General features: G+C 38.2%; 1 protein-coding gene across 2 annotated transcripts in view; it reads left to right on the plus strand.

Annotated features, from left to right (window-relative positions):
- Positions 1 to 24,655, plus strand: part of LOC148853368 (signal recognition particle-related / SRP-like protein) — a 40,917-nt gene that overhangs the window by 10,793 nt on the left and 5,469 nt on the right. For both annotated transcript variants that reach the window (XM_088984774.1, XM_088984773.1), the window contains exons 8-13: positions 10,591 to 10,702; positions 11,653 to 11,780; positions 11,979 to 12,185; positions 12,319 to 12,428; positions 13,657 to 13,786; positions 17,785 to 17,934. In XM_088984774.1, the coding sequence (XP_088840900.1) occupies positions 10,591 to 10,702; positions 11,653 to 11,780; positions 11,979 to 12,185; positions 12,319 to 12,428; positions 13,657 to 13,786; positions 17,785 to 17,934 (837 nt within the window). The remainder of the gene's footprint in view (positions 1 to 10,590; positions 10,703 to 11,652; positions 11,781 to 11,978; positions 12,186 to 12,318; positions 12,429 to 13,656; positions 13,787 to 17,784; positions 17,935 to 24,655) is intronic.

A 24,655-nucleotide genomic window follows, 5' to 3' on the forward strand; every position in this document is an offset into this window, starting at 1 on the left:
ACTACTGTTGTTTGTCCAAGGGACTGTGAATGTTTCCTTTTTTTTTGTTTCAAAAGTTGGTTGTGGTGGTGGTGCTCAGTGTGACTGATATGCATCTCAGTCGTGGTCCTCTGCATTTCTCTTCGTATGTATGTTGAAAGAAGAGTTGTCGACTGCTGAAGTTCACAACAGCAGTAGATTGGTGGTGGTTGTGTCGTGGTGATTGGTGTATCTATGTTTCAAAAATATTTAAAAGTGATCTCCTATACTTTGTGTGTAATCAGTTCTGCAGTGTGCAGCCCAAGTGTTTGATGTGAGGACTGAGTGATTTCAGTCTTAGTGTGTTGATGGTGAATGGTTCTGCATTGTGCATCCCAGGTGTTTGATGTGAAGACTGAGTGATTTCAGTCTTAGTGTGTTGATGGTGAATGGTTTGCAGTGTGCAGCCCAGGTGTTTGATGTGAAGACTGAGTGATTTCAGCCTTAGTGTGTGGTGTGTAATGTGTATTTAAAGAAGCTGGAATTGGTGGTGTTATAAGTGAGATAAGTCTTGTGAAAGAGTGTGAGGTTGTGTTGTATATTTGAAGGTAAAATAATTAAGATGGCTTCAATTGAAAATGGGAATGATAACAAAACAGGTGTAATGCTTTCTCCAGACTATCTAAGTGTTCAAATGACATCCATCAAGTTGAATGGTGAGAATTATGTACCATGGGCAAAATCTGTGGAGGTGTTCTTGAAGGCCAAGAGAAAGGTAAAACATGTAAGAGAGGAGAAGCCTCCCTCTGATTCCCCTGGGATCAGTGACTGGGAACAAGTAGATGCACAGATAATGACATGGCTCTGGAACAGCATGGAACCAAAGATTAGTGTGAACTTCATGTTCCTAGATACAGCTAGGGAAATCTGGGATCATGCTAAGAAGTTGTACTCTGGACAAGACAATACAACTAGGGTGTATCAGTTGTACCAAGAGTATTTCAATTTGAAGCAAGGGAGTCAAAGCTTAGAAGAGTACTATGCAAGTTTGAGGAACATTCGTAATGAGCTTAATGTGTATCATCCTCTAACATCAGATGTTCAGATCCAACAACAGCAACGTGAGCAGCTTGATGTGACAAGGTTTCTTGTGGGGTTGAAGGCTGAGTATGAGCCAGTCAGAGCACAAATATTGGGAGGATTTGCTCTTCCCTCACTTGAAGAAGTTTTTGCTCGTCTTAAGAGAACATCCATTGAGTCGGTAGAACATTCTTCTCTCTCTAACAGATCTGGTTTGGTAGTGACTAAAGGGGGTGGTCGTGGAAATAGAAGTGGTGGTGTCAGGAGTGGACTCCCAAGCAACCGTGGTGGTCACATGTTTAGCAGGGCTAGTGGTCGGACTGGAGGTCGAGACTCAGGGGGAGGTCGGGGAAGAGGAAGGAGTTATACTCAGAGAAAGTGTACACATTGTGGTTTAGAGGGGCACACAGTTAATTTCTGCTATGATTTGCGTGGTACACCCAACACTTGGGCTAACCATGCTAGGACTAAGGGTAGTGACACAATTACTGAAAGTCAACAAATTGACCCAATCCCCTCCACATCTACTTGTGCTTCTGAGAAGGAAATGGTGAGTGTACCACGTGCAGTATATGAGCAGTTCATTCAAACATCTCAGCAGAACACCGCTACACTTGCCCATTCAGGTATGACTTGCTTAGCTTCCAAAGACTCACACTGGATCATTGACTCCGGGGCCTCGGACCATATGTCTGGGACTCATGATGTATTTTCTTCCCTTTCCCACTCCTCCACACCTCAAACAGTTACACTTGCTAATGGTTCTACATCTCCTATCTGTGGTGTTGGTGATGTTAATCACCCCTCATTGCCTTTATCATTTGTTTTATATGTTCCTAAGTTTCCTTTTAACCTTATGTCTGTCAGCAGATTAACCAAGTCTCTTAATTGTTCTGTAACTTTCTACCCTTCTTCTTGTGTGTTTCAGGATCTCAAGACGGGGAGGAAGATTGGTGGAGGGCATGAAGCAGGTGGATTATATTACCTTGATGGTGGTGGTCCTCTAGTAGCTTTTCAGTCATCTCTTACTCCTCTTCAGTGGCACTGCAGACTTGGTCATCATTCTCTCAAGGCCTTGAAGTTACTGGTTCCTTCCTTGAGTCATCTTTCATCATTAGATTGTGAGTCATGTCAATTGGGTAAACATCATAGAGTCTCATTTAGTCCAAGAGTTGATAGTCGTGTCTCAAGTCCTTTCTCTTTAGTTCATTCCGATGTATGGGGTCCAATTAAAGTGGTGTCATACAATGGGTATAAGTATTTTGTAATCTTTGTTGATGACTTTTCAAGGATGACATGGATTTATCTTATGAAAGATCGTAGTGAGTTGTTCCCTATTTTTCAAAAATTTTATGCTGAAATACGCACTCAATTTGGTGTTCATATTAAAATCCTTCGCTCCGATAATGCCAAAGAATACAACTCCTCACCATTTCAGCAATACCTAGAACATCATGGGATCATTCATCAAACTTCTTGTGCCTACACCCCACAACAGAACGGTGTAGCTGAACGAAAAAAATCGACATCTTCTTGAAACTGCTCGATCCCTGATGATTAATATGAATGTCCCAAAACATTTTTGGAGTGATGCTGTTCTTACATCTTGTTTTCTTATCAATCGGATGCCCATGTCAATCCTTGGAAGTCAATCCCCTTTCTCCGTGTTGTTTCCCACTTTATCTCCATTTCCTCTTACCCCAAGAATCTTTGGCTGTGTTTGTTTTGTTCAACACTTGGGGCCTGGGTTAGACAAGTTGGATGCTCGAGCTACTAAGTGTATCTTTCTTGGCTACTCAAGGACTCAGAAAGGGTATAAGTGTTATAACCCAAAATCCCATAAATCGTTTGTGTGCTCTGATGTCACCTTGTTTGAGTCAATTCCGTTCTTCTCAGATGCTGGGGTCTCTTCCTCTCCCTCTGTGGTTCCCCTTCCTATACCTGTTGTGGACATCCTTCTAGTAGCTCTTGTTTCTACTACAGATGCACATCCTATGCCTGTTACTACTGGGAAGCCGCCGATCACTCAAGTGTATACCCGCAGAAGTGCATCGGGCCCTCCTCCACTTCAGCCCCTGTCGACAGATCCTGCTACTGCTCCTCCTTCAGATCCTGATCTTCCTATTGCTCTGCGAAAAGGTAAACGTACTTGTACTTCTTACCCCATTTCACACTATGTTTCTACTGCTCACCTTTCTGCTTCTCATTGCAAATTTATATCATTACTCTCATCTGTTCCCATTCCCAAGACTGTCCAGGAAGCTCTTGCTTCTCTAGGGTGGCGGCAAGCCATGGAAGAACTCTCTGCTCTACAACATAATCACACATGGGAACTCACCGCTCTTCCTTCCGGTAAGCACACAGTTGGATGTAAATGGGTCTACACAGTGAAGTATCTTCCTGATGGCAGTATGGAGCGATTGAAAGCGAGGTTGGTGGCCAAGGGTTATTCTCAGATGTATGGTGTGGACTATATGGAGACATTTTCTCCTGTGGCTAAGATTGGTTCAGTTCGGGTGCTGATTTCATTAGCTGCTATGTATGATTGGCCTCTTGTACAACTTGACATCAAAAATGCCTTCCTGCATGGTGATCTAGTTGAGGAGGTGTATATGGAGCAACCACCAGGGTTTGTTGCTCAGGGGGAGTCTGGCAAAGTGTGTAGGCTCAAAAAGGCAATTTATGGACTGAAACAATCTCCACGTGCTTGGTTTGGCAGGTTCAGTGAAGTGATGAAAGCCTTTGGGATGAAACAATGTCAGGTTGATCATTCTGTGTTCAGCTATAACTCAAAGGATGGGAAAATCTTGCTAGTCGTGTACGTGGATGATATTGTCATAACTGGGAGTGATAGCAATGGAATCAACAAGTTGAAGAAATTCTTACAGGATCACTTCAATACGAAAGATCTGGGGAAGCTGAAATATTTCCTGGGAATAGAGGTTGCGAGGTCAAAACATGGGATCAACCTATGTCAGAGAAAATATGTTCTTGATCTACTTGAAAAAACAGGGTTGTTAGGTGCTAAACCAGCAGAAACTCCTATGGAACTCAATGCCAAGCTGAGTGTTGATGCGGGTGAAGAGTTTGATAATCCTGGAAGATACAGAAGGTTGGTGGGCAAATTGAACTACCTGACCATTACCCGACCAGATATATCATTTGCTGTGAGTGTGGTGAGCCAATTTATGCAACATCCTCGGGTTCCTCACTGGGAAGCTGTTCTGAGAATTGTTAGGTACCTAAAAGGTGCTCCAGGTCGTGGTTTGTTATACCAAAGTGGAGGAATTCTTGAGATAGTAGGGTACACAGATACTGACTGGGCTGGTTCTATATCAGACAGGAGATCAACTACAGGGTATTGTACCTTCCTTGGTGGCAATCTTGTAACTTGGAAGAGCAAGAAACAAACGGTGGTGGCAAGAAGTAGTGCAGAAGCAGAGTACAGGGCTATGGCCCATACCACATGTGAGTTAGTATGGCTAAAGAACTTGCTTCAAGAGATGGGATTCTCAATTGACAAACCCATGAAATTATACTGTGATAACCAAGCTGCTGTTCACATCTCTTCCAATCCCGTCTTTCATGAGAGAACTAAGCATATCGAGGTTGATTGTCACTTTGTAAGAGATAAAGTAATAAGTGGGGTGATAACCACATCTCATGTGAGCTCAGGAAATCAGTGGGCAGATCTCCTCACAAAGGGATTGTCTCGGGGAAGAATAGATTACATTTGTAACAAGCTGGGACTATATGATATATACTCTCCAGCTTGAGGGGGAGTGTTAGAATGCTCGACTCAAGGGTATTTTGGTCATTCTGGATTATATGCTTGAGAGTGAAAGGTCTATTGTATCTGAGTTTAAGTTATGTGTCCCATCTTCTATGAGGGACAAAATGGTTTTTCCTGTAACTCTATGTTTTTTGAATAAATACAAGTGGGTCAGCTAGGGGAGAATGTTTTTTTTTAGACTCTCTTCTAGTCTGGCCGAACCTTTCTTTCTTCTTCTTCTTCTTCTTTCTCTTTTCTTTCTTCTTCTCTACTTCAACCTAGAATCTGGTAGAGTTTACTAACACCAGCGATTTAAAAGGCGAGCCTAGGCACATTTTAGGGTAGGCGCCTTGCCCAGGCGCACCTTTTGAAAATTTGCCGCTTTTTCCTTTTTTTTTTAAGTCTGACCGCTAGGCCGGGGGCTCCACCCCCAGATCCCTGTGCCACACCCCTCAAGGCCAGCCCAAACAAGTCCATGTTAGGGTCTTAAATTCTTAGTTTTCACACAAAAAATAATAATTTTATAATTTTAATTGCTTTGAGAATCCCCTATTTGGTAATGTTGTCCATTCATTCATCCTAATAAAATATCTTCTTAAAAGCAATTAAAACTATAAAATTATTATTTTTTTTGTGTGAAAACTAAGAATTTAAGACCCTAACATGGATTTGTTTGGGCTTGCCTCGAGGGGCATGGCACAAAGGCGGCTCATATAATTAGGAATGTAATATGTCACATTAGCTACTTGATGCAATTGAGAAAAAAAGAGATTGTGGATTTTATATGCTTGAAAATGTTTTATATGTTTGATTTCATTTTTAAATTCTCATTTGAATATGCTTTACATATTATATTTATGTATTTTAATTTTAGATAATAGGTTTTTTAAAACATTTACTTTAAAACTTAAGTTTATATTTTTATTAATATCATGTTTTATAATTTTTTTGTTTTTTTTTGAATTTTTAGCTTTTTTTTTTTTTTAAATTGTGTGCCTCGCCTTGCGCCTTGCACCTCAGGTGCAAAATGGCCCTTGCACCTTTTTTGTGCTTTGTGTTTTTAAAACGCTGATCCTTAATTGAAACAAAAAGAAAAACAAACAAGGCCCAACCGGCCCAACTACCATAACTGAAAAGTAAAGAAATAAACAGTAAAAAATAAAGTGTGGGGCTGGAATGGTGAAGCTATCTCTACAGAAAGCATAACTAAGTAGCCTCTCTAAGGGAATGGTGAAGCTTAACTTTGGTGGCTGCTACTTGGGGAACTAGTGTCATCTGGAGTTGGGGGAGGTTTCAGGAATGTGGCAGGAGAGATCTTATTGGCTTATTTGGGTCCATTAATTGGTTCATGCTCAGATAAATGTAGATTGATGGCATCCATTGGACCAGAGAAGGTTGAGATAGAGGGTGATTCTTGGTTTGTTATCAGTTGGCTTAGAGAGGTTAGGGAGGCAAAGGCTCTGACTTCTAGGAAGATCTTCAGGTAAATCTGGAGGTGAGCCAACTCATTGACTGTTGGTTTGGCTAAAGGATGTGCAAGGAGATCTGATTTGTATTGGGGAGCATATCTTAAAGGATGGGCCATCTGCACTATGCCTTATGTTTTAATAGTGGTTGTTGGCTTGCCTCCTTGTTACTTGGAAAGAGGTGGCACTCTTGGCCCAAGAAAAGGAAAGACTAATTATGGAATGGAAAGCCTGAGCATCTAATTTCCTAAAACTCAACTTTGATAGAAGTTTTATAGGCAATTTGGGATTGGCTGGGATAGTTCCAAGATCCAGAAGGAAGAGTTGTGGCTTTTGTACTCAGGACCCTTGGAGCACAGTGATGCACTGACAGTAGAACTGGTTAGCTTACTAGGGATAAAGTTTGCTAAACAATTTGGATTCGACAATTTAGAGGTGGAAGGGGACTCCTAGGTGGGTATTTCTTGAACAAGATGCAACACCCAAATCCCTCGGGTTTTCTGGCACAAATTTAGGGAGATTGAGAACCTAATAAAGGAGCTAAATGTTTCTTTTAAATGGGTGAAAAGAACAACAGATATAATGGCGGACTCCTTAGCCAAACGAGGGGCGGCTATAAGGAATCAACTGTTTTGGGCAAATCTGTAAACTCTTGTTGTTTGGGGTGGAACTTACACCCACCCTCTTGTAATTTTTAAGCTTGCATTAATAAAATTACTTTATACTAATAAAAGAAGGACGCTCATGGAGGGCTGTCTTGCTTAATCACCAAGATTATGATCATCATCTTCTTCTTCTTTTACCCTTTCTTTTCTGTTTCTTCTTTTCCTAAGACAAAAATAGAGGCTCATCCCTTCTATTTTCTGAAATTTCTTTTCTTCCATTTTTCATGAATATGTTGATTATATATTCTCCTAATGAAGCTTATACATTTTTTATGAAGATTATAGACAACTAGTAGTGAAAGATGGTTGCTTTTTGCTATGGAACCTAAGGACTTACACTAGGATTCATGGTTTTTATTTAGAAAAACCCATTACCTAGGCAACTGGGTGACAACTAATAGTGAAAGATGGATTTTATTAAAAAAAATCTCCTAGTGTCGCCTCAACGCCTTGAAAACTATTCCTCTAGAGTCCACTACCTTAATTCGACAATCAAGAACTACAAGGATGGTTCAACATGTGAAGCAATGGTTCACATGGTCAGTTGGTCACAACAATTTTTGTTTGGGCCTCCAGTAAAATAAGAGTACAAGACTTGCTATCGACCAAAGGAAAAACCAAATCACCAAGTGAGTGCTTGCTTGGGTGATTTGGTTTCAATGTGTTCACATGGTTACAGCACTTACTCATGCTCCTCTAATAAAATATATATGTGCTATTAATCAAACTAAAATGAAATTACCCAGTGAGTGCATCCTTTGTTGCTAACACACTAACAACCTGCTAACATATGAAAAATAGAGGTTGCCTCTAGAGTTTACCACCTTATTATGACAATTTAAAAATTCCAAGGTAGCCTAACAAGGGATTAGACAAGGGGACCCTATCTCTCCTTTCCTTTATACCCTTATAGCAGATGTCCTCAGAAGATTTATCTCTAGGACTGATTCAAGAAACTTATTGAGAGGTTGGAGAACAGGTAGGAATGGTGTGCCAATTACCCGTTTACAGTTTACAGATGATATGATATTATTTTGTGAAGGAGATGATATGAGGTGGGTATGGAATTTGAATTTAGTTGTGCAATTTTTTGAACAAATGTGAAACCTTGAGGTTAATTTTGATAAGAGCTGCATGGTGAGGATTAATATGGAGGAGAGGGAGATAACAACTAGTGCAAATATTTTGGGTTGTGTGGTGTCCTAGTGTCCTTTGAAGTATTTGAGTCTAGCTTTGGGAGATAATCCAAAGAACGTTGCTTTTTGGAATCCTGTCATAAGAAAGATTTGTTAAAAGGCTTGCATCTTGGAAGCAGGATTACCTCTTGTTAGGCGGTAGATTACCCTGATTAGGTATACTCTATCGAACCTTCCTATGTACTTTTTGTTTGTTTTTTTTGGATTGGAGAAGGTGTGGGGAGAAAATTGGAGAAGAAAATGAGGGACTTTTTATGAGAACTAGAGGAAGGAAAAAGGGACCATAAGATTAAGTAGTTAGTAGTAATGGCAACGGGGCGGGGCGGGGATGGGGGGCCTTTCCCCATCCCCATCCCTGTCCCCGTCCCCGTCCCCGTCCCCTCTAATGGGGACAAGGTTATCCCCATCCCCGTCCCCACGAGGATCCTCATTCCCCGTGATTTTTTTATAATGTTAACCATTTTGTTTTTTGTTTTTTAATTTATTTAAAAAATAAAAATTTACAATCCTATTAGAGAATATTCAAACATATTCGACCATACTTTTAAAAATTTTAATATATAGACGTATGTGTACATATATACATGTATAACGTATGCATACATATATACATATATATTAGTGGGGATCCCATGGGGCTGGGAGTGCTCTCCCTGTAAACTTTCCCCATCCCCGTCCCCGCAAGGGGGGGACCATCCCCATCTCTGCCCCATTCGGGGTGGATCCCCACGGGGATCGGGGAAATGGGGAAAATTGCCATCCCTAGTAGGAAGTGGTTAGCAGAAGTAAGAAAATAGATGAACTTGGAATTAGGAACATTTAAAAGAGGAACTTGGCCTTATTGGGGAAGTGGCTTTAGAGAATGTCTAAAGATAGGGACAAGTTGTGGGAGAGAGTCCAAATGTTGATCAATGACTAAAATTTTCATTAATTAAAGTGATAAAGGAAGAATACAATACAAATGGTGATAAAATGGATCATCTCCAAAATTGAAAATCTTTACAATTGAGCCCCAAACAATTGATTTCTCCCAACCCTTTGTTTTGTCAAGTTGTCAGCCATATTGTTAGCTGCCCTTTGGACCCACTGGAAAGTCTGGAATCTCACATCCATATCCCTAGAAAGCCATTTAATTTTCTTTAGTTCATCATGATACTTCCAAAGGGGCCATTACTTGGTATAATGGTAAAATCTTGAGCCGGTAAACGTGAGAACACATGTTTGAGTTTGAGAGCAGCCTTTTTGTGCAAGAAAATGCCAAAGGTTAGGACCACATCCACTCTACTCCTCCCAAGACCCCAGATGGCTGGGACCAGCATTGGTAATGGCCTTTGTAGTGGATGACAAACTATGCCTTATGTTAATCATACATACATGTAACTTGTTAAAAAAAGCATGCATGCATGTATGCAATTATGCATGCATATATCTATGTATCTTTATAATATATATCTGTGTGTGTGTGTGGTGACAAAGACATATCTGAATCTAGTTAAGTGACCTTTTGAAAGTTGCATTCCAAATGGATTCTAACTTGCATTCCATTGAAGTTTAAAGGGAAGTCTTAGTTGGAAGGAGCTTCTTTCAAATTTTGATAGTCCATTCCATTACTTTCTTTGTGTTCTCTACCATATCAACATCAGCTCAAGTTATATGGTTCAGTTAATTAGTTCTCTTGGACCAATATGCTGAACCAAATTTGAATTGGACTTAAAGAGCATTGCCATTTTCCTAATTTGAATAAGATTTAAAGAAAATTGGCCAATCAAGAGTGAAGTTTGCAAAATTTTCACTGATCCAAAAAAAGAGAGTAAAGTTCGCAAAATCTTTGGCATCTTCTACATCCTCATTGTCATGCATTCTCTTGCTAGTTTTCCACATTGTGATGCTTTTTAATCTCAACCAAGGGTAGAGTTTGCAAAACTTTTTCCTTAAAGGGACTTCACTCCTAAGAAGCAACCATAATCATCTTTGAAGAATATAATGTTTTCCCTAAACACATCATTTTTTTTTGATAAGCTCCCTAAACACAACATGAAATGTTAAATGCTGACAAACATTTGGGAAAACTTGGATTTATAAAAAAAAAAAAAAACATTTGGGAGAACCTAGCTGATAACCTTCCAAGGGGATGGAACAGACTCAATCATTAAAATGCAATCTGTATTTGTTTCTGATGATGGAGCACCATAGATTATGTTGCTCCTGGGTGATCCAATATCCATTTACCCAGCAGAGTGAAGTCTTTGTTTACTTGTCTTGCTAGATCAAACATTTCCATGGTGGATTTTTACGTCTGAGGCAAGCTTATGGTAGCTGCAGTTTTCATCCTATGAAAGCTTCTTTGAAGTTAGACCATTGTGTTAAGAATGCAGTGTGCATCTTTCCCTTGCCCCCTTTTCTTGTCAAGGTTTGAACAATGGTCCTGATAATTTTATGTTTTCAATTCACAGGCTGTTATGGCTGAGGCAAGATCACAACAAGCAGCGTCCATGACAGACTTTCACTGGCTTGGCCATAGATTTCCAATTTCCAATCCTAAAACTCGAGTATCCATTTTGAAAGGTTTGTGTAAATTTCTCCTCAAAGCTTTATCTAATTTTCCTTTTAATAAAGTTTTTCATGGTATTGATCCAAAAAAAAAAAAAAGGTTTGTGTAGTTTTCTTGACTTGAATGCTGTTGTATTGCTGGAAGATGAGTATAAATAATTTATGTATTTTTATTTGTAAAAACATTGTTTCTCTCTTTGTCATAAAAGCGAGTTCCCCTCTCTTATTCCTTTTCTTTCCTTTGTCATTTCCATTTTCTCTTAAAAAAGTCATTCTTTTACTTTCTTTTTTTTATTGTTTTACTTGGCTTTTACAATTTTAGGATTTATCTCTTCTCAGGATCATTGACTGCAGATAGGTGATCAACTGAGGAAGATCCATAAATTGAAGTCTTTGGTCTGCTAAAGCTAATTATCATTAGTGTGGGGTGGTACAGGTCAATCAGTTTTAAACATTTAGCTGCAACCCCTAAGTTTGATACCTTTTTACCTAGTTCATACCACTATGTGATGTATTTGTTTTCTAATGGAATGGGGTGTATCTCTTTATTAAGTTTGACAAGTTGTGTGTTTAAAGGGGGAAGTCTTCTTTTATTTTTATTTGTATGCGCGTATTGGGGGGGGAGTGCGGGTTGCTCGTCTCCTCCTACATAGCTTTCTTTGTCAAAGAATAAACTAAAGGCGTCATCATTTCAAAGGGGGAAGTCTTCTTTTATTTTTTGATAGAACAGGGTCTTTCTCTTTATTAAGTTTGACTAGTTGTGTATTCAAGGGAGGAAGCCTTTTATTTTTGTCTTGTTTTTTGTTTGGGGGTGGGGGGGTGAGGGTTACCCCTCTGTGGCTTTCTTTGTCAATGAATATACTAAAGGCATTGTCATTTCAACACTCAGAAGGTTTCTTATTGCTCATTACTGTCAGATTAAGTGAACTCCTCTGAAACTTTATATCTTTGATGTATTTGATCAGCTCAAGAGCTGGAGAAAGATCTTAATGGTGCAGCAGGAGACTCATTGCTTGCAGAAAAAAAGCTTGTCATTTTTGACAAAATATTTGCTGCATATCATGATGCTCGGAGCTGCATCCGCACTGACTTGGTATGGAGTATTTGGTTTTTGGCTATAACTGGCATTTCTATGTTGCAAGGGACTTCTTTTCAGAACCTTTGTTTGTTTTTTTAAATTTTCTGTCCTTGTTTTTTAGGAAGTATTTATCTGTCTCTTGTTAATATGTTGACATCTTTTACTCTTACATCCTATATATTGTTATTATTTCTTATAATATTCCTATTTTAGGTCACTGCAGGTAATGCAGAAAATGTGAAAGATGACCTGAATGGTCTTGATAAGGCTGTTAGTGCAGTCTTGGGTCAGCGCACAATAGAGCGAAACCAGTTACTGGTTAAAGTTGCTAAAAGTAAATTTACCAGACATCGTGATGACAAAGGTGAAAAAGTCACAAAACCTGAGGAACTTGTTCGCTTATATGACCTTTTAATACAGGTATATGGAAGTTTTATTCTGATATTCTGTTTACTTGGAGATGGCCTTGATATACCATGGATGTGCTATACCATCGTACCCTGATGCAATCATATTCAATGAACTTTATGCATCTTATTATTTCTATTGGCAGAATACAACTGATCTGTCTGATTTAGTTAGCTCTGGAAGAGACAGAAAACCAGAAGAAGTGGCATTTGCTGAAGAATGTGCACTTAAGGGTTCTGCATTTCGGGCAGAAAGGTTTGCTCCCTCTTATCCACCATCTTTTTGAACTTGCAAAATACTTCTTTACATAATATATTCTTATCTTGAATGGTTTGGTATTTCCATACTTATGGATGTTAGCATCTTTGGACCCTTTGCATATTTTGTTGTAACATAACTTCGAAAAATATGGCAGAAGAGATACACCATTCTCTTACTGTGCTAGCTTTCTTAATAGTTATTTAGCCAGTGTTAAAACATTAGTTGTGGGTGTTTGTATTTACTCCCTAAATAGGCATAAACTAGCCATGCATCTTCCTGTAAATGTCAGGGTATTTTTGCTTTCTATTTCACCACCAATTTGTTCTGATTTCTTCAAACCCCCAAAGCCCCAACACTGGAGAAGGTGGGATTCAATCCCAAGTCCCTGTTATAACCAGCTAGGGACCTTACTAGAAAGCAAACTGGCACTTTCGTTCTGACTTCTGAAAATAGTTATAAACAGGGTACCATATACACAATCCTTCTTATCAGCCTTCCCTTGTATGGTTTTGGTTTGCTTCTGCACTTTCTTTTTCAATCAATTGCCCAACCTAAGGCATGCTTGAAAATGATGAAATGACTTTCTATTGCATTACTGATCAATAGGAAACTTCATATCGTGATTTGGAATGTTCTAAAATGTGGAGGCATGACGTGAGACATTCCACTACCTGGAGGCATGAGGCCGTAGTTCAGAATGCAAGAGGTGTAAGCCTCCTCAATAAGAGGAGGAAGAAGGAAGATCTCATCTTGTTTTTCTTGCTTCTGTTTTATGAAAGATGTCTTGTATTAAGAAGAATGAAGATGCATAATGCTAGCTGAAAGGGGGGTCCTGTCAAAGCGGAGCAGGACTGCAGGACCCCCTAACACAAAAACTGATTTGGGCTGCATCAAAAAGGTGTTTGGGGGGGGGGGGGGAGGAGGGGGCAGAGCCTCCAGGTGTATGCCTCCCATGCATTTTTTTTTTTTTGTTTTAGTTTCTTTCCATTTCATTTTGACAAGATATTTCTTCATTTAGTATTTTTGCTCAATCATTTTCTTTTGAACTTCCAATTATATTAATAATTCATTGCAATCCTGTTTATGGTCAAATTGGAACTTATGCTGGCTGTTTATTGGCTATATGGCATAGCAGGGATATATATAAATTGATGTTATCCCTATGTGATTCTTCAAGTTAATGCTTCACAATTTGATTAATGGTCTCCAAATATTTCCTCAGGTGCTTCTACTTGGCGAAGTCCTACAGTTTGGCTGGAAAGAGGTCTGAGGCATATGAATTATACTGTCGTGCTCGCTCTCTTGCTGATAATACTTTACAAAAACTCCAAACCATGAACAATGCTGACAAGGTTTGTTCTCATATGAATTATAAATGTATTCTATTTGACATGTGAAATAAATAAATAAATGTCTTCTTTTTTGCTTTTCTGAATGGATAATGATTGCATTACTAAAGAGGAAATCCCAAGAAAAGCTAATCAAATCTTGGCCATTATAAGGTAGGGATGTGGTGAGTGGTGACTATACTAGAAATCATGTGCCATAGGCCATATCATCCCATTCAACCTGAAGTATATATATAGATATTTGAAAAGGTAAGGTGAAATATTGTATTAAGTATCAAAAGTATAAAGACCTGTACAAGAGGCTGTACAACAGTATTAGAGCCCCCCAAAAAAATTAACCCTCAAAAAGGAACCGGAGCTAAACACATCAGAAATAGACAACCAGCTCGTCAGCTCTTCCACTACAAAGTTGATCACCCCAGCCTCAGATTTGGCTTTCTGTTTAAATAACCTGTTATTCCTTTCTAACCAGATTGCCCACATAACCAAGGTTTAAAATGTCGACGTTGGTGGAAATGTCGGTCATCCAAATATAAGAAACTTGTCGGAAATGTCATATGGAAATATTGTAAAAATTATAGACATGGTGGAAACATTTTAAAATATGCAAAATATAGAAATATATTTTATGAAATGATAAAAGAAGTATAGGCACACCTTTTTAAATTATTATCTTGTTACAAATCATTAAACAAAGCTAAGAAAAACTAAGGTTATAGACAAAAGAATATGTTCTGAAGTTGCCCTGTAAACTTTAAGATTCAGAACTTCATGATAAAATGAGTTAAAGCAAAATTTTAACTCATAGAAAGTGTAAATGATTGTAATAGATCAACCAAATAATCTATTATACAAACACAAAACTAATATTTAACTTCATGTTTGAAATGAATATTGAGCTAGTTCAAAGTGGTAATCATGTAAGTTAGGCGGACAGTAAAATTGTTACTTAATATATTTACAATATTATACCAACTTATGTTATAATACTATCTCTTGGACTCCACATAGTACTGGTAGTGTTCACTGGGAAATATGTTGATTCCAGTAAAATTTCATGTCGCTACCCATGGAAGTGGAAATGGAAATATGTTGTGGAAACTATTTGTTGTACTCCACATAGTGCTGGTAGTGTTCATTGGGGAAATGTCGATTCCGGTAAAATTTCGTGTCGCTACCCATGGAAATGGAAATATGTGGTGGAAATATTAGGGAAATTAGGGACATTTTAAACCATGCACATAACTGCAGCTGGAATCACAGACCACACAAGCTTCCCTTCTTTGGACATACCTTGGACTTTCCACCGTTGTAATAGAGAGGGGATTGATTCTGGCCAAACCCAAACCAGATTAGCTGCTCTAAGAAAGTGCTGCTACACCACTGCCGAGAAGCCACAGTTAATGAAAAGATGGTTTGCTGATTCTGGTACCATATTGCACAGAGGACAATTCACATCTGCAAGGCTGAAACCCCTCCTTATTAGCAGCATTTCTTTGGTGAGACACTTCCCTTTTGCAGCCACCCACAAAAAGAATTTTAACTTTCATAGGAGCTGAATTTTCCCAAATGGCTTTGAAAGGGAAAGATTGACTATTACTCCCCACCAGCCCCAAGTAAAATGATTTAACTAAGAAAAACCAGGATTTAGACCACAACCAGCACCTAGAAGCCTCAAAAAGCAGATATGGGTATTGTGCTTGAATACTGAAAACTTGATCCATCTCCAGTCTTTAAAATTCCTTCTGAAAGTAGGAGCCTAGATTGTAACGCCACCTTCCTGTGCAAAACAATCTGCAACTGAAATCAGATTGTCCTCAGCTGCAACAAACAGATCAGGAAACCTCTTTTTCAGGGAGGAGTTGCAACACCAAGGATCCAGTCCAACTTTCAGTCTCTTCCCGTTCCCCACTCTGTAAGAAATCCCTCTGGTGAAAAAAGGGTAAACTTTTGGATGCCTGTCCAGATGCTACACCTGTAAGACTGCTGAGACCCTCCTGCATCCCATCCATTCTCATTCAACCCATATTTTTCCGCAATTACCAGTCTCCATAAACCCTGAGTCTCAATTGGGAATCTCCAGAACCAGCTTCCCAATAGTGCTAAGTTGAAAAGCTTCACTTTTCTTATCCCAAGTCCACCTTGAGAAATAGGCTTACAGATCTCGTCCCATTTAACAAAGTGGTATTTTGAGGGACAGAGACATAAAGTATGTTGGCAGGCTAGCTAACACACTTTTAACCAAAACCAGTTTACCCCCTTTGGACAGAACGAGCTTTCCAAGAAGTTAGTTTCCTGTCAACTCTTTCGAGGACAGGGTTCCAAATGCTGTTTGAATTACTCTTTGCCCCTAAAGGAAGTCCAAGGTACGAGGAAGGAAAACATACACACATAGAGATGCATTTTCTGTATATTAGGAGATGAAAAAATGGGTCAATCTGAATCTTACATATGGTGGCTCTGATTGCATATTGCAATTGCATAGCTTGATGTGTGCTACTGGTTGTTTTATGATCAATTCCTGTTGGACCATATGATCATAGAGTGCCAATATCCATGGTGATTTCATTTATGCTGACTGTGAAAGAAAGGGGGGAAAAGAGAGAAACAGGGATAAAATCTACAACTTACAAAGTTCTCAGGAAAGTTGGTGTTTCTTCATGGGGTCCATGAGGCCTTTATCTGTCCAACTGGCCTAAATGATCTCTAGGCGAGGTCCTGTCTGAGAGATCCATGGTCTTGTGGCATTGGTAGGGTTGGTACTTTGAAAATATTCACTTTGTTATTGGTGCTGTTGTTTTTAATTTAATTTGGTGCCATTGCTTGGTGTAGTGGTAAAATCCAAGGCTGGCGAGTGTGAGATTGCTTTTGTCTCTAAGAACAACCACTTTGTAAAAAAATGCCGAAGTTTTGGACCATATCCAGTCTACCCCTCCCAAGGTCTCAGGTCATTTTATAATTTTATTTAACATTTAAATTTATAGATATTTTTGGTTTATTGTTTTCCCAATGGGTATCATCAGTTTAAAAATGTGATTTAGGGTGTCTAGAGATTTAGTTTGACTTGATGTGTTTAATGGGACCCACAAAATTTTCTTGGATCCTAAGTTGGAATCATATCACTTTTCTTTAGAGCTATTTTTCAGGGGTGAAAATGTCTATTTTACTTGATTTTAGTGTCTTTAGGTAGGTGTTTTTTTTTGATAAATAGTGTCTTTAGGAAGGATTTTTAGTTACTTATCCAACAAGACCAAGATCTTGTGAACCCTACGTAAATCAGTAAAGTTATGGCCATTTTTGGCAAAGTATCAGTGGATGACGGGATTGTGTTTATATTGTACTCTCTCTCTCTCTCTCTCTCTCTCTCTCTCTTTAATTTTGAGATCTTATTTGAAATAGTAAAGTGGGTTGGCCAGTCCATCTCCTTAGAGTCTATAACTATGGCTTTTGTAAATTGGCTAGTATAGAACTTAATTATAGAAATATAGAATAAGAATTTGAGTTGAGATATTTAAAGATCTTTTTGGTTCTCCCTCTTTTTCTTATACAAAGGCGTGATTTATTCTTATCATTTTCTCTTTTCTATATTTCATTTCTGAAACCCTTCTACTTCTTCATCTCATCTTAGATCTGATTTTCCTATTCTTTCCACCCTATGAAGAGCATAGGACTTTGCTCTTTCCCATCCTACATATTTAAAGCTTATTCTAAATTTTTAGCTAAATGTGCTGATATCATGGTATCACCTCACCTGGAATTTGAAGATGTGGATAGATTTTTTATCTAATTTTTGGTACTCTTGATATTGTTACTTTTTGGTATACTCTTGAAACGAGTGTTACTCAACACTCATATGTTTTGTAATCATTGTTTATGATATTTATTTTCTATTTCCTACCAAAATAAGCTTATGCATATTATTTTTAAGATATGTAACTCTAGTTGATAATGTATACAATGCTGCAAAATTCTTTCGTTACATCCTTTTTGACTTTCTACAGGCATTGGTTCAAGAGTTGAAGATGTTATACAACAACTGCAGATCAAGCAGCTGTATAGAGCATGCAGCAGGGATTATGGAGGAGGAGAAGACACCAGAAAAGCTTGCCAAAGGAATTTCAACAATATCATTGACTGAAGCTGTAAAGAAGGTATCATACAGTTATATGGTAGCCATAGTTGTCAAGGCGACGCTTAGGAATTATAAAATAGACATTAAACTAGAATATTCATTTTATGTGTTTATATACTAATTTCTTTTATTATTTTCTTATTCTGTTAGGGTTTAATCAATGCAAACATTACTAACTGTTGTATTGAACCCATGGTTCACAGTATCGATACACCTCTGTGTATTGGCAGAGGTGTATCGGTACTTATAATGATACTCCCCCTATTTTTTTTATTTCTTTAGTTTTCAATTTCATTTTTAAATATATACATATATTATTTAAAAAAATGGGTCCCCAAAAACACCTGTAAACAGGTATTGGGACCCCAAAGATACAATACAATACACCCAATATGGGGCATATCATATCGAAACTTTGATCCTTGATTGAACCCTCAAAAATTTCAAAACCTGAACCTATAAGCAAGGGAGGAACTCAAAATTTTGTCTAATCAAACACATTTTCTTCTTCCACGTCTTCTTCTTCTTCCACCTTTTCTTTTCTTCTTTCCTATAACAAAAGTAGGGGTTCAGCCCCTATATTTTTTTAATTTTCTTTACTTTGTTCTTTTTCTTCTCATAAAATGTTGATTTTCTAGACTTAAACATGAAATTTATACTTTTCTTATGAAAGTTATGAATTATTAAGGAAAGATGGTCTGGAACCTAGGGAACTACCCCAGGATCTAGGGTTTTACTTAAAAGAATCCATCGCCTAGGTGACTAGGCGACAAGGCGCCCCCCTGTCGCCTAGCCTCACCTTGGCGCCTTGAAAAGTATGATGGTAGCCTGTGTTACCCACAGATATGGCAAGGACACCAATGGACATGGTGTTGGTACAGAATTTACAGTAATATTTTGAAGTATCCAACACATTGAAGCATCCTTGTACAAATATTTTGGTATTGTAGATGGTAGTTTAATTTTGACAGAACACATACAAAGAAAATCCAACAATAATACGAGTGGTAGTATTCATCAAAAAAAGGAGTGAGACTTGGGGTAAAATTAAGATAGGAGACCAAGAGATACTTATGCGCGAACTCCTTCATTACCTTGGAGGGGTGCTTTTGGAGTCCTAAATCTTATGTGATAGGAGAATACCCCCACTTTTGCTAAAATGAAAATTTTATAGAACAAATCTTTTCTCTGTTGCTGATCAATATATATATATATATATATATATATATATATATATATAGAGAGAGAGAGAGAGAGAGAGAGAGAGAGAGAGAGAGAGAGAGAGAGTAGCTACCAGGCCAACAAAGTTATGGTAAGGTGTATTGAGCAGAAAAGAAACAATATAACAAAAAAAAAACGTAGCAGAGGTGCAAATAGATAATGAGAAAACTAGAAAATATGATCTAGGAGTTTCCTGAAAAGGTGATAAGAATGATGGAAAGTAATTTACAATGATTAGATCACATGCATAGAATTGACCTATTGTAAGTTGAAGGATCTAGAAGAGCCAAGAGTAGGCAAAAAAGGACATTGGTTGAAGTAATGGGAAATTATTTGAAGGCTGATAGTTTAACAACAGATATGACACCGAACAGAACGAAATGGCGGAGCAAGCTTTGTGTAGCTGACTCCTTATTGTTGGAATTTGGAACAAAGCTTTGTTGAGTTGAGTTTGACTTCAGGGGTCTGAAAAGAGCTCAGAACATCTGGCTATCCCCCCAAGTGATGGCAATATGAGTATAGCTTCTTCACAAGGTAGGAAAAGGGGGTTTTGTTTTAGTGTTGCTGGGGTTCAGATTGAAAGTCTGGGTTTGGAGAAGAGGATTGGCAAGCAGGATGACGGCAGACATGAATGTCTCTGGGTTGAGGATGGTGAGATGTTTTATCCCCCAGTCTTGGTTAAGAAGCTTTGGGGAGTGAGGGCCAAGGGGGTTACTTTTGTGCAGTTAAATATGGGGCTGAAAGTGGTTGTCAGGTTGGTCAGTCTTGGTTAAGGAGAGGCTTAAGGGAGAACGAAAATCAGCCAGGTGCTTTGGTGAGATCTCAATATTCTTTAAAAGCTTCACATTTTTTAGTTTAGATGGTACAGAGGTAGTTAAAATTTTGTCATATCCAAAATGATGTGGTGAGATCAGTTATCAAAGAGCCCATCGAGCTTAAGAAAATGTTTTTTTTTTTTAATGAAGGTAAAGTATGATTGTATTAATAACTGGTCCTGTGTCCCAGTATTTTTGAACGAAGGTAAGAAAATGGGGTTCTTACCAATTCTCATTCTGTACTTTACTATTGAAAGAAAAAGAAAATGGGGACATTAACATTACAGCCAGGGGATGAGAGACACTTCTGCAATTGGTAATCTCAAATCAAGAAATGAGAGATAGAGGGGCAGATGAGGGTGGAAGTGTTCTTCAGAGTGGTGATGAGTATGGTGCAGTTGTGAATATTGAACAGGTGATTATAGGATCAATACTGAGAGGTAAGAGGGCAACTGATATAAAGGGGATTGAAGCTGTACAAATCAAGGATGGAGAGGTACAAATCAATAGTAGCATGATTGGAGAAGGATGGAGAGGTACATGGAAGTAGGGTTTTTTTCCTTTTGTCTTTTTTTTTTCTTTACTTCCAATGAGAGGAGAGAACTTTGTTTCTAGCCAAATGTATTCTATTCTTTTGGAGATGGGACACAGAAATAGATAGAGATTTATTAAATGTTCACTTCAGTTTAGGTATCTGACTTGTTTATCAATATTGCTTTCCTCGAAGTTCTTTTACATGGGTAATTGTTGGAGAACTGAACACATCAACTTCTAGAAAGGTGTGATCTTCCATTGGGAAAGACATTTCTTGTTGTTCCCAAGGTCAGGGTTTAGGATCAAACATGAAAATTTGCAAGTTTATTCTAGGTGAAGAGGCTTCAAAAGTAGAGGGGATTCTTCCAGGGATACGGGGAAAAACCAATTTCTTAAGGATCAGAGGGGCAAGAGCAGCTAACTGGTTCATCTGGACAGGAGTTTAATAGTAGCATAAAAGTAGCGGATGAATAGGACTCACAGGTGGAGTGTGAAAATGTTTGACATTGAGGTTGATGCCCCAGAGCCGATAAATAAATGGGTGCTTGGTGTTTTTTCTTCTTAGGTGGTCATGCTAGGGAAAGGAATATTTAGAATGCATGAAAAGTTGGAGCAACAAGATCTAGTTAATAGTGAGATTCGCAAGTCTTCTGAAGGATTGATTCAAACAGATGTGGAAAATGAAAGCTATAAGAGGACTTGAGCAACTCTTCACATACCTTATTGCCATTGGGAGAAGTTGGATGGTGATTCTTTTGAGAAGATATGAAGTGGGGAAGGGAGAGGAAAAAGGGGAAGATTAAATTACTTGCTGTGCCCTTTATTTTATTATAGTTAAGCTATTGATACAATAAAGATAATTGGATCTGGAAAGAGCGAAACAATTGTAAATGGGAAGCTATCTATTGTTTCTCTCAGCTGGTAATACAAAGAATAATCAGTCGGTTGCAGCAACTTTCACATCCAGATTACTTTTTGGAAGAAGATGAGCTGGAGTGAATAATTATTTATAAAATATCTTGTATCAACATAAGAAGGATTAAATATGTGAAAACAAGGCTGATTTTATATTGATCCTCAAATCCCAGTCATAGTGGATGGGGGGGGGGGTTATTGCAGTTGAGGTAAATTACTATGGTTTGACCAATAATTGGTGGTGGAAGCTTTTTCTCTAATAAAAGCTTTGGGATTGTTCACTGAAGCCCATGTTTTCACCAATTCTAGGATCTTATTGGATATTGTTGAAAGGAATTCCACATCCACTACCCCCCTGGCCCTTTAGTATTGGGCTTCAAATATTGATGAACCGAGAGCATCTATTCAGATTGAACTGAGGCGTACGATTCATGAAGGTCATAAAGTTACCAATTCTCTTTGAAACTGGGTTGTATTAGACAAGAAATCATATTCTTCGGTTCCACGACTAGCCTTCCAGAGTGCATAGACTCATTCAAGAAGACAAAATGGGATTACCTTGTTTTTGCCTTGGTTAAGGTTTTTTTTTTTTTTGTTTGTTTGATGGAGTCTGGGCTTCTGGGCACATTATTAGATTCATTCAAGAAGACAACATTCTATCTTGTATAAATTTACGGTATCTGCCCCTACACCACAAGTTTGGGGTTTGAAAACGAAAAACAAGGTCAAAGAGATGTATTTATAATGAATGAGAGTAGCACAACTAGGGTTGATCATTTTCAGCCAGCCCACAAAGCTTGGTCCAACCTGACCCAGAAATTCTGGGCCTGGGCCTAGGTTTTGTGTTCAGGCCCGGCCTGTAAATTCAGGGTTGGGCTTGGGCCTAATACTTCAGGCCCAGCCCGCATATATTTATATATGTAATTTATAAATAATTTATACATGTTTTTACCAAAGAAGCATTATATATGACACCTATAGTTCATATTATATAATACTTTTATATTATTTTATGTATAAAACAAACTTTTATGCATATTATATGACATATAATATAAAATATTTATATTTTTATATTTTATTATATATATAATATTTTATGCATGGAATACATAGGCCTGGAACCTGGATCAGGTCCAAGCCCAGGATATAATCTTTATCACAGGTGCAAAGTTCAGCCTGGGCCTGGCCCGACCCATGATCACCCCCCTAAGCACAAGTCATAAACCCCATCAAGGCAGGTAAAAGGGGGAATAACAGCATGAAAAGGTTTGACATATACAAATATCAGAAGATAGAAACAGTTTAGTGAATTGGGAATTTGGGACAAAGTTTGTAGGCCCATAAATGTAGGGGGGTTGGGAATTAGTAGTTTGAAGAAATTTAGCATAACCCTACTTTGCAAGTGGTACTGGAGGTTCAGTGAGGAGAATAATCAAAACCAAATTTGGTATTAGAGAGTTGTGTTGGGAGTAGGGGTGATCATTCTTGGCAATGTCTTATAGAGATGAGGGCAAGTCCTTCATTCTAATTCCTAGCAATGCGGGACTTGGAACTGAGGTTCAAAATTTTGTCACATATTGGGTTGTATCGGGCATATCATATTGAGTTTTGAACCTTTGACCACTTTAGGGAGAAACTCTTCACCAAAGAGGCTATAAAGGAGTTGGTAGTGTGACACTATTCAGTTGACACATGAGTTTAACACTATTGAGTATTGTCCCAAGTCCTACATTGGTTAGGACTTAGGAAGTAGAATAAAAGCCTTGCCTTTATCTATAGATAGGCAATCCAAGCCTAGGAATTAGGATGAAGCTCACTCTTCAAGCCAAGTTTGGCTTAGTTTGGGCCCAAGTAATACATCATATAATTTAAAATTTTATAAATAATTAAATTTTCATTAATACAATTTTACCTTACCTTTCAAAGAAAATATAAATAATTAAATTTTCATTTCTTGATTCCCATAGGCCCAATACCTAGCCCAGGTCGAGGCCTGGGCTATAACCCTTATCATACGTGCTAAGCCCGGCTTGGGCCCAGCCCATGATCACCCCTAGTTGGGAGCATGGAAGAGGAATATGATCCTGTGCAACATCTATATGGAGAGGGATAGAAACTGTATATGCTGACTACTATCAGGGTATTAAGTATAAACTTGGGGATGGTAACACAGTATGATTTTGGACTGATAGCTAGTGTGGGCTGCATCCATTGAGGAAAATGTTCCCGTCTCTATTTATGGCAGCTCAAAATAGGGCTGTACTGGTGAAAGACTGTTATGTGATGGTGAATGGGCAGGTGAGCTGGAACCCAAGCTCAGGAGGAACTTAAACAAACAGGAGGTGAACCAATTGGTTGAAATGCTTCAAAGAATTCAAGTCATTTGCTCTCAAACAGGGAATCCTGATCAAAGGAGATGGAGGTGGAAAAGTAGTGTTCTGTTCTCTGTAAAATCTTTATACAGACAGCTGAACATTTATGATTGAAGGGGACTTTCCTGCCAATGTGGACTGTTCCTTGTTCAGGGAACAGGGAGACAGCGGGCCATTTATTTCTACACTGCTCGTTTGAAGTTAATCAGTGGAATACTGTTCTGGAAACTTTCGGTTGGGTGGGGTGCTTCTCCTTATTCATTTCTCATTTTTGCAAAGCTGGCAGTTAAGAGGTGTTAAGCAAAAGGGGATAATTATTTGGGATCTTTTTTCCCTTTAGCTGTGTTCTGCTGTATATGTATAGGCTGATTCATTTCTTGGGTGTATTTGAGGCCCATGCTATAGTTATCTATTTGTAGTAATACAATACCTTAACTTAGGGGTATTCAAATTCAGTTGATAAACCGAAAATCAAACCAAACCAAACCAAACCGAATAAGCTAATTCGGTTTGTTTAATTCGGGTATCGGTCGGTTCAGTTTTTATTTTCTAAAAAAAAAGCGGTTTTCGGTTTTGGTTTGATTTGATTGACATTTTCAACCGAACCGAACCGAAAACCGATTAGTGGTTGTATTAAATTAAGTATATTAAATATATAATATTCTATTCACTACTTTATACTCATTAGTTAATAATTATTATCTTTTCCAATGGGCAATGGTAATCCCCATTGTGCTTTGGGTGGTTGGGCCTATTCCAACTTTTAATTAATAATAGTTAATTAAATAGCCTAGAGACTCTAAACAACTAGAGTATTAAAATCTTGACTAATTATTCATTAATTGTTTGTGAAGAATGAGTGTAGTTGCTTTAATAATTA

This window comes from Nelumbo lutea, chromosome 4, assembly GCF_056320005.1.
Source record: "Nelumbo lutea isolate HS-2025 chromosome 4, American lotus-T2T, whole genome shotgun sequence".
NCBI lineage: Eukaryota > Viridiplantae > Streptophyta > Magnoliopsida > Proteales > Nelumbonaceae > Nelumbo > Nelumbo lutea.